This window comes from Balaenoptera musculus, chromosome 11 (assembly GCF_009873245.2).
Source record: "Balaenoptera musculus isolate JJ_BM4_2016_0621 chromosome 11, mBalMus1.pri.v3, whole genome shotgun sequence".
NCBI lineage: Eukaryota > Metazoa > Chordata > Mammalia > Artiodactyla > Balaenopteridae > Balaenoptera > Balaenoptera musculus.
Genome location: NC_045795.1, coordinates 29,967,951 through 29,979,203, shown reverse-complemented (window position 1 = coordinate 29,979,203; position 11,253 = coordinate 29,967,951). Strand labels below are relative to the sequence as shown.

At 46.5% G+C, this 11,253-nt stretch overlaps 1 protein-coding gene across 1 annotated transcript in view; it reads right to left on the bottom strand.

The window, feature by feature from the left end:
- Positions 1-11,253, bottom strand: part of LOC118903774 (chloride intracellular channel protein 5) — a 107,808-nt gene that overhangs the window by 4,885 nt on the left and 91,670 nt on the right. The window contains exon 5 of the mRNA XM_036869200.1: positions 7,655-7,839. Within this exon, the coding sequence (XP_036725095.1) occupies positions 7,655-7,839 (185 nt within the window). The remainder of the gene's footprint in view (positions 1-7,654; positions 7,840-11,253) is intronic.

The following is an 11,253-nucleotide window of genomic DNA, read 5'->3' as shown; positions in this document are numbered from 1 at the left end:
GACCCTCCATGCATCCCAAGGGGCCAGCAGCAAGATGCTTGTCACACAAGGTGGCAGTGCTGCCTTTTTTAATGCAATTTTGTTTATTTTATTTATCTTATTTATTTTATATTTTATTTATTTTTATTGTATTGTATTTTCTCAAGCAAATATAATTTGCCCTTTGACTTAGTAATTCTGCTTCCAAGGATTTTTTTCCTTAGGAAATACCACGGGTATACAAGAAGATTTAGCTACACATATAGGACCGTAGGACTATTTGGAATAGCAAAAAATGGTATCCAACACAAATGTCCAACAACACATGAATGGATAAATACGTTATCATACATATCTGGAGAGCCATGAAAAATGATGCTGCAGAGGAAATCCCAGTGACTTGGAAAACGCTTCAAGAAAGACCGTTAGGGCTTCCCTGGTGGCGCAGTGGTTGAGAATCCGCCTGCCAATGCAGGGGACATGGGTTCGAGCCCTGGTCTGGGAAGATCCCACATGCCGCGGAGCAGCTGGGCCCGTGAGCCACAATTACTGAGCCTGCGCGTCTGGAGCCTGTGCTCCACAACAAGAGAGGCCACGATAGTGAGAGACCCGCGCACCGCGATGAAGAGTGGCCCCCGCTTGCCGCAACTAGAGAAAGCCCTCGCACAGAAACGAAGACCCAACGCAGCCAAAAATAAATAAATAAATAGATAATTAAAAAAAAAAAAAAAAAGAAAGACCGTTAAGTTTGAAGTGTAGTATAAGGCATTTGGAGAAATACGTAGGATGACTAGAAGTACATACACCAATCTATTACCAGTGGTTATGTCTGCTTGATAGAATTATAGACAACTTTTTCTTTTCTTTTTTCCCTATCCACTTTGTTTTACGAAGCATCCTTACTTACAGAAGAGAATACAAAGCATACAACGTAAGTTAGGTATAGGAATGTATATGTAGGTTCAGGGTATGTGGGAGTGAACAGACAGTGATTTCTGTTCTCTCCTTAGTTCCACACTCGGGGCTGTGGACTTGGGCGTTCTGGGGAAGTGGTGTTTGTATTGAGAGACACAGTAGCATAGTGGTTAACAGCGTGGGCTCTGGATCCCAGCTGACTGGATCTGCCATCCTGACCCCACTACTTGACAGCTGTGTGACCTTGGACTAGTTACTTAACTTCTCTGAGCCCCAAATTCTTTTCCTCGAAAATGGAGGTAATAAGACGAGCTACCTTGGAGTAATAAATTAGTTAAAACACATAAAATGATTGGGGGGGGTGCTGGCTCATACTGGGTGCTCAAGAAAGATGACCTGTTGTCAGAATTCATCCGAGACCCACCTTTTGCCCATTGCATGCATTCCTTCCTAGGTAGGGGCTGCGTGGTCTCTTTAATAAGGTCTCTCTAGCCAGGGAGGGCTTCGAAGACGTGAGACCTGTGAGTCACAGGGGGTCTCACACTCAGAAGGGCCCTGCTCTTGGTTTAACACTCTGCTGTCAACATCTGGAAACTGAAGACTTTTTTAACGGGCACCCTTTTAGTTTCGCTGGGCACTGGGGCCTTCACATTGGCTAGTCTTGCCTCTACTCCTCGGGAACTGGGGGGGAGAGAGCAAAGAGTAGCCTCTCTCCTACAGCACTGACTTCTGACTCCTTTCCTTGCTTTCTTTTCAAAGAGGTCACCAGATCACTGGCCCAGGGATCCTCCCACTCAGGGAACCCCCCAGACCAGCCACTCCAGGCTTTCATCTTCATCTGGGCGCCAGTGCTGTGCAGGGTTCCCCCAGAAAGCAGTTCTGAGTGAGAGACACCGATGACCTATTGTATGAACAGCTCAGTCTCATAGACAGGACCACGCTCCAGGGAGGATGCATTTTCCCCGCTCCGATCTCCTCCATCGGTTTTGAACTTCCATTACGGCCCTAAGCTCTATTCTACTCCGAATGACAGTCAGTTCATATCCTCCCTCTCTTCCCTAGCTTGTGAGCAGTATGAGGACAGGAACCGCAGCTTCTTCATTTCTGTCTCCCTTGATAACCTCAGTAATGCTGTTGATAAGAGTAACAACAATAGCAAACATCTATTCCCCCTGTGCTCTGCACCAGGCACGGCCTTAAGCACTTGGCAAGCTACTGAAATCTTTAGATAACTCTACAAGGAAGAGTGTGTTATATTCCCATTTTACAGATGAGAAAAATAAGGCAGAGAGAGGTTAAACAAGCAGGGAGGGATTCAATAAAAAGTTGTATTTAATCTTTACCATCTTGTTATCCGAACATCAGACAGAGTGCATCTAGTGTCAAACGTATATGATCACTTAACTTTAAAGCCTGAAGATCCTTTGCAATGAGCAAACCGGAGTCCCAAGAGATTTAGTGGTTTATACAATGTTACACAGGAAAATAATTAATTCAACCAGTATCTGTTATCTGTAATTTTCTATTAATCACTAATATTTATTACAGTCTCTGCTGTCTAATCCAATTCTTTCCACTTTGCCACTCAGCCTTATGTAAATGATAAAGGAATAGCTCTACTCAGAATCCCTCCTGTGCCAATTATTCAGCTACTGTTGCTTTATCTCCAGACCTACTAGTGTAGCTGCACCGGCTTCTTTGTGATGCTGAGACTGGGACTGCAAAGCTTACCTCTGCTTTGCCTGGCAGCTCCCCTGAGGCTCTGACAACAGGGGGTGCTAGAGAGAGGCTGCGTGTCTGGAGGAGGGAGCAGGGACTGGCCCCTTCCTGTGGGTTTCCTGTTCCTGTGAGAGTCTCCTTTTCTCCAGTAGCAGCAGCTGAATCCAGTTTGCCATTTTGCAAACGCTCGCAGGACCCGTGTCCTCACACCAGCTCAGAGAGGCCGGCACACAACCGTGAGCCCACCACTGAGCTTGGGTCCCAGCCCCACGGGCCGCTCTGAACTCTGTTCTCAGCCCCAGCTAAGCAGCGCCCCACCTCGGAGGTCCAAGGTGTAGCTCTGCGGGATCCCTCAGGGAGTTCAAGTTTTTTGTTTTTTAATTTATTTTGTTGAAGCGTAGTTGATTTACAATGTCGTGTTGATTTCTGCTGTACAGCAAAATGACTCCATTATACGTATATATTACACATTCTTTTTCATATTCTTTTCCATTATGGTTTATCCCAGGATACTGAATATAGTTCCCTGTGCTGTACGGTAGGACCTTGTTGCTTATCCAGTCTATGTATACTAGTTTGCATCTGCTAACCCCAAACTCCCAGTCCGTCCCTCCCCCACCCCTGCCCTTGGCAACCACACGTCTGTTCTCTCTGTCTGTGACTCTGTTTCGTAGACAAGTTCATTTGGGTCATATTTTAGATTCCACATATAAGTGATATCATATGGTACTTGTCTTTCTCTTTCTGACTTGCTTCACTTAGTATGATAATCTCTAAATCCATCCATATTGCTGCAAATGGCATTGTTTCATTCTTTTTTATGGCTGAGTAGTATTCCACTGCATATATATATGTACACACACATATATATATATATTACATCTTCTTTATCCATTCATCTGTCAATGGACATTTAGGTTGTTTCCATGTCTTGGCTATTGTATAGTTCAAGTTTGGATCATTCCAACCTCTTCCTTCTGCCCTGCTGCCCTGAAGGAGGAACCTCAAGGTACATTTTGTCTTTCTAGTTCTTAGTACTTAGCACTTCTTCATATTAAATTATCTCGGTTAAAATAACTGGTTTGGGGTGGTCACTACCGAAGCCACCTGGCAATGTCTGTCTAGCATAGGTGGGGCCGATAACACAGGTGATGGAATCAGGGTCCTTCAACAGAGCCCTCAGCTTGCTGCAAGATGGCGGCTCCTTGGGTTTGCTCGTGAACCTTTAGAAAAGGCTGTCTTGGGTAATGAGAAAATCCACGCAGGGGTGGAGGCTCCACCAAGGGAAGCAGCTGGAAATTGCCAGAGTGAATGAAAAAGGCCCACACAATGTAAAGTGATGCAGCCCCTGTGGAAAACAGTATGAAGTTTTCTCAAAAAACTAGAAATAGAACTACCATATGATCCAGTAATTCCACTCCTGTTTATACCCTAAAATAACGAGAACAGTATTTCAAAAGATACATGCACCCCAGTGTTCACAGCAGCACTGTTTACAATAACCAAGATATGGAAGCAACCCAAGTGCCCATCAACAGATGAATGGATAAAGAAGATGTGGTCTATAGACAATGGAATATTACTCAGCCTTAAAAAAGAATGAAATAATGCTATTTGCAGCAACATGGATGGCCTTGGAGGGCATTATGCTAAATGGAAGAAATCATACAGAGAGAGACAAATAATGCATGTTGTCATTTATATGTGGAATCTAAAAAAGAGAACAAACTAGTGAATATAACAGAAACAGATTCATAGATACAGAGAACAGACTAGTGGTTACCAGAGGGAAGGAGCAAAATAGGGATAGGAGATCAAGAGGCACAAACTACTAAGTATAAAATAAGCTACAAAGATGTACAATATGGGGAATATAGCCAGTATTTTATAGTTAACTATAAGTGGAGTATAACCTTTAAAAATCATGAATCACTATGTTGTACACCTGTGACTTATATTGTACATGAACTATACTTCAATTTAAAAAATGGAAAAAAACAGAAAGAAAAAGGCCCACAAGAAGGTCAAGGCATCGATCAAAAAATATTTTTCAAAATTATCAACTGATCCATGGGGCAGCCTCAAGTCTCTACATCCTGGAATGTATTTTCAAGTTTTTAAAGGATATATATATAATATGAGCTTGAAAACGGCAGAGATGCAACTTATGAATATATATTTGTATTTATATATATAGCTCCCTTCCTGTTTGCTTCAGCAGCTGAACAGGTCCCTGTGCCATGTGAGGGTCCAGGGGCCGAGAGTCCCAGGGACAGCCACAAGGGTCCCGTGTGTCCCTCCCTGCCCGGATCCGCGCACCATGACCTTGGCCAGAGCTGGTTCTTTCCTCACACGTTGGCTTGTGCGGGGAGATGAGAATAGAAGGCGGCCAGACAATGAAAGTTCAAACCAGGCTGTCAGTGAGCAGCGGGGCCAGAGCAGCTCAGCCTCCAAGGATGCAGACAAACTGAAGGAGAGCCAATGAAAGAGACAGGGAGAGGATGAACACGGCAGAAGCTCTGACGTCCGCAGGAACCTCCATGCTCATGTTCTGAATTTGCTTTCATATGAAAACAGTTAGCTCCCCCAGCCCAGATTAAGCCTCGGCGTCTGAAGCCAAACTGGAGGTCTGACTTGGCTCCCCCTTCGCGCTTTCCACACTTCAGAGGTTTGCCAGGGCTCTGGGATCTGATAAGCTGGGTCAGCAGAAATCCAAGGAGACGGGAGGTGATGCCCAGCCTTTGTCCCCTCGCAGGCCATCCTCCCTCCGATCCCCGGCTCCTGCAAGTAAATGACACACTGAACTTCATCCCAGGACAGGAGTGTAACTTAGTCGTCCAGGGCTGGAAGGAACTGGAGAAACCAGAGGACGAAGCCCGGGGTCTGGAAGATCCATTTGTTCACCTGATCAGACACGTGATTCTTGAGTGGGTGGTCAACCCACGTGTGAGTGAGAGGAGGAGGGACGGAAGTGAGGGGAAGAGGCGAGAAGGAATGTAATCCACATCTCTTCTTTTGGGCATGAGAGAAATGATTCCCCGAAAGAGTAAAAGACCTGCCCCAGCTCCTGCTGCTAGATAGTGGCATCCACGGGACCAGAACTTGGGTCTCCGGACTTCTAGAACAGGGTTCTTTCCATTACCTCACTCTGACAGTGTGACTGATAGAATCATATCACCCCTAATGGTGCCACTTGTTCCTCAGGAAATGAGGATAAAAGATGTTTTGGAGGTGGGGTGGGCGTGCAGTAATTAATAACTTCAAAGACATATAGCTTGGCTGGACCTACCAGTGACCATTGGCTTGGCCCAAACCCAAAGTGTCTTCCTATTAATAGACTGAATTTGCTCTGCCCATCAGCCCTGGCGAGCGCGATTCTCTCCCAGCCTCCAGCCCTGACGTGACCCACAGGAACACCAGTGTGTGCACAGCTAACATTTCAACTCAAGCTGGCGTGTGTTCTGATTGGAGGGCTCTGATTTCCAGCTCAGGACATCAGCTGAAAACCAGTAGGCAGATATCCAGCTGATAAATGATTGAATCTGATCCTCCTTAGTGACAGGTGGAAAGAAACTGGGGATCACAAGCTAGGTGATCAAATGGTCAATCAATGAGTATTTATTAAAGGGCTACCAATACCCACCATCATGCTTGGAGAAGACCTGTCCTCATAGAGCTTTTTGTCTGAGACAATAAGATATTAACACATGTAAAAGTAGAGAGCAGTCTAGCTCTACGATCACACTGTAATTTTCTCTGGTCTGGTGAGGGTCAGAAAGTGATGTGATAGAAAACAAACTTATGGTTACCAGTGGGGATAGTTGGGGGGCGAGGGGTGGAGATAAATTAGGAGTTTGGGATTAACATATACACACTACTATATATAACACAGATAGACAACAACAGTATAGCACAGGGAACTATACTCAATATCTTGTAATAACCTATAATGGAAAATAATCTGAAAAAGAATATATATATATAACTGAATCACTTTGCTGAACACCTGAAACTAACACAACATTGTAAATCAACTATACTCCAAGAAAGATGATTTTAAAACACACAAATAAAATGGTTAAAACAAATAAAAATGAAAAAAAGGATGTGAGAAGAAATATTAGAGTTTAGAGAAATGTGGGAGACACAACTGCTGTCTTCAAATGAGATGAAGAGAGCAGCCCTGTTTCGTGTTGCTCCAGAGAACCAAGGGAGCAGGGAGGCACATTTGGGCTCCATGTAAAGAAGGATGGTTTAATAACTGGAACCGTCCAAAATGGTAGGGCTGGCTCCGTAGGCAGAGGGCTCTTCGTCATCAGAAACGTGCAGTCACAGCTGCACAGAAGCCTGTCACAGACACACAGGAAGGGGTCCACTTTGGGGTGGGAGATTAGGGTGACCTCAGAATTTCCCCCTTCTTTCCAATTCTCAGATCCTAAGGCTGGTGTAGGAAAGGATTACACTGCAGGTTAACCGTGATCAGTAAGTGTGGCAGTAGCAAGAAAATGCTGTCACTTCTTGCAGCCTCCAGCTCTTCAACTGGTAGATGAGGAAGACGCCTGCCTGCCCCAGAGAGTGGCTACAGGGAATCAGAAGGTGCATCTGCCCACAAAGCAAACATGCATATGAGGGCACGCTTAATAGAGACGTCGGGGTGTGGCCAGTGAAAACCTATGAGGAAGAGGTAAGGAAGAGGCCTGTGGAGTGACAGGACTATATATAACTATATATAACAGGACAATAATAGCAACTATTACCTGTTGAGCCCTTACAATATGGCAGGCACTTTCAGGCCACACTTAGTCTCCCAACAGCCCTAGTTAAACAATATATGCCTATGTTACAGGTGTAACCTGGAGCTCAGAGAGGCTATACAGCCAGCACGCGGCGGAGGCTGACTTGGGGTCCCGGTTCGCGTGACTTCCGAGCTCTGACTCTCCATCAGCAGGCGGCACTGTCCTCGCCTCACCTCCACAGGTGACCCGGGCCTTTGATGGAGCTGGATCTGGGGAGCACCTGCGGATAGATAGAGCGCTTTTACCTTGACCACATGGAGCTTGGGCAGCAGGTTGCAGTCGGCCAGGGTCAGCTCGTCTCCATCCAGGAACTTGCGCCGGGAGCCCTTGTCATCGTCCCCGCGAGTGTTGGCGTCGATCTCCTCCGGCAGAGGGGTGTTCAGGTAATCATCCAGTTTCTTCAGTGCCTTGGTCAGGCCTCGCTCAAGGGCTGGCGTGGAACAGCAAAAGAAGTGTCTTTAGTCAACCTTCCTGCCGCTGGATACAGCCACGGGGCCTTCAGAGCAAAGGAGCTTATCCAGAATCCTGTCCCCCTCATCATACCGGCTCCCCCCACACTACAGAGTACCTGACAGCCAGGTACACGATGCCATAGAAGAGTATTAAACAGCCTGAAAGAGCAAACCTTAACCAAACAATAAACATTCGCTAATCCTTATTTTTGGAAAAGATCATATAAATACAGAAATACAACCATCAGGATATCTATCAAAGCTCGTACAGTACCCCTCTCCAACAGATGCAATAATAATTGTCAGTTTTCGTTTTCCTCTTTTGCTCATCTAAATTTTGCCGATATTCCGCAGTTAACCCGCACAATAATTCTGTAGAAAGAAAGAACTATTAAATAAGTAAATAACAACTGCATAGAGGTCCTAGGACAGAGATAGGAACCAGATTTGGGGGCAGCCTTAGCCATGGCTAACCCAACCTGAGAAGGAGAGGTGTGAAGGCTCCCAGGAAGACGTGACCTAGGCCAGGGAGCACCCAGGTCCGGGGCTGCCCCCAGAGAACCGGCGGGTATCAAGGAGGCATCCTTGCGTTTAATCTAGAGGGGTTGTTCTAAAAATCAGAGCGGTCCAAAACGGAATGGCCAACGCACGGGGCAGCAGGCTCCGCCAGAAATGTGCGACCCTGCCTGCATGGAAACCTGTCATGGATACAGCTCAAAGAGTGAAAATCCGAAGGAAGACAACGTGGCAGAAGATTTTTCCAGTCTTGCCCCAGTGATTCTCTATCAAATAATTCACTTACGTATAAGAACAGAACAAAGTACTCAAAAGAGCAACTATAGAAAATCACTATCACTCAGAGTCATTCCGCCCGGAATCTCACCGACCACTCCAGTCAGAGAACCCTAACCTAGAAACTGTCCACCTGAGCTGGAGGAGATGGCTGGCCAGGTCATGGGCCAATGCACCTGTGTCATCAGCCCCACCCCCAATGACTGTTTTGTCCAGACTCTGGTTTAGAGATTGACACCGAGATGCTGGGAATCAGTCCGGATGTTAATTTCAGCAGCTAAAAGGAGGGAGCTGCCTCTGGAGGAAGAGCCCACAGGACCGTGCTCTTGCTCAGATTTTTCCCCAGCGCGCCTTCTGTTAGCTCCTCCTCACATAACCCGTGTTCGTCTTTTCATAGAAAGACTTTGTCTGAGACAGTGAAACGACACCAGCCCAAGATACAGCAACTGAACGCTTACTGGAACATTTGAAAACAGGCTGGAGGTTGGATGCGGTTTCTCAACACTTCCTTCTCCCTGGCATTTGAACTTGGACTTCATCATCTGCTTTGTGTTTCCAGTTTGGGAGAATAGAGTGAGCGGGGCTGGGAAAAATGCTTGTATTCCCCTTAGTAATTGTCTAGACTCGGATGGGACTGCAAGCCTGTTCAAGAGCGCCGGCAGAGGGCGCCAACACTACTTCTTAGCACCCCAGCTCACGCCCACGGAAGCAGCTGTGATTTATATTGGGTCTGTTTGCTTCAACAAATCCCGCTACCCCTTTCAGTTATGGAGATGATGACAAAATCTTGATTCTAATGGAGAAAGGAAACATCAGATAGAATGCCTGCTGAAATTTGATGAGCCGATATCATCCGAGGGAAAGAGACATTGATGGGATACGAGACATTGCAGGTTCTAACCCCAAATGCCCCCAGACACCTGAGCAAGTCCCTGCCCCAGTGCCCAGTCTTGGAAACGTGAAATTTGGTAAGAGAAGCCTAGAACAGCAACTGAAGCTCTTTGGGAGGATAGTTCTGGAGAAATTTCAACTCTCTCTCCAGCCGTCTCTTAAGGTGGAAGGGTAAAGTTTGGCAATGGCAGAGCACGAGAGAGTCTAAGCTCCAATTCTGAAGCTCAGTCCCTAGAGGAGGAAATTCAGTGGCCTGCAGCTTGGCTTCTCTTACTGACTGAATGTCCAGCCACAGCCCTGTCCCTTACCCTCCCTCGGGATCCTTCTCGGTGACAAGCTGTGTCGAGAGGCAGGGCCAGAGGGAGATAGACTCGACGTGCCTGTGTGCTAACACACTGCTGTGTTGTTGAATGACAAAGGCCAGCACCAATACATTCTCTGCTGGTTCTTTCCCCCACTACCTGCCAACTCATTCATTCTTCTGACCCCGGCTCAATCTGGCATCTGTAGAATTTGATGATCTCTTTTGGCTGATGGTACCCAGGTCATGAAACCGTTGCTGTTAAACTTTCTGCTCTGGTGAGAGTGAAGGGGATGTGAAAGAAACCAGAGCGACAAGAAGATGTTAATTCCTTCTGGGTTGGCATTTGAAACCCTCCCTCCAAAAGACTTCCTCTGAGTAGCAGGACGGCGTTGGGCGGGGAGGGTGGGGGAACCTCAGAGAGCAGCAAGCAAGCCTGAGGCCAGGGGACCCCGGGACCCGGGACCACTAACGTCCCAGGCACTTGATGGATCCCCGGTCCTTGAACTGCTTTCTTCCCCTCTCCACCCCACCCTTCCCGTAAAGATTTATTCCGTACCACACACAAACACAGTGGGTAAAATATGTGATGAGGAAACAAGGGGAATAGTTCATAAATATTCTCAGCCATATGCAAACAATCTCAAAATTTATTTTTCTCTTTTTTAAGGAGGAAAAAAAAAATCCACCCATTCCATGATCACTTCCAGATTCACTGAGGTTGATATTACATAAGACCCAATATTGTTTTCTCATCGTAGAGAAATAATGACTTGGAAACGGCAATTTGAGCTGAGAAAATAATATACTCTTACCCGGGCATGGAGGCTGAATGGGGACCAGGGAGCCAAGACTCAGCCTCCAACAAGCTCTTGCAAGCAAGGCTCAGCCCTGGTTTGCTGGCATGCTTTGTGCAGCGGGGATATCAAGGAGCAAAGAGCCATGCAGACCCCTGGGGGCTCAAAATTCACTTGGAGCTGAGCAGATGTCACAGGTGGCCTTTGAAAGGACAGGAGCAGCCCTGCGGGCCCAGGTTGCTATGTTCTCAGTTTCTCGTATGTTATTTTTCTCTGGCACGTGAACTTGCAGACAGATAAGAACCAGGGGTCCACCTCTGATCATGGTCTGCAGCCTGGATGGGGGTCTGTTCACTTCTCCCATGGAGAAAGAGATGGTGGTCATTGGGAGCCTACAACAGAGTGGGCACCCTGTACCCTGCTGTATTCCTTTTCCTGCTTGAATCCTGTTCCCCAGCACCAGCACGAAATACACTTACTGATGTTCTGAAGTGGACCAGGGGTGTTTATGCCACTGATCATTTAAATATACACAACGAAGCTACTGAGATGAGAGTTATTATTCATCCCCACTGAACAGATAAAGACATTGAGTCTTAGTTCCATCCAAG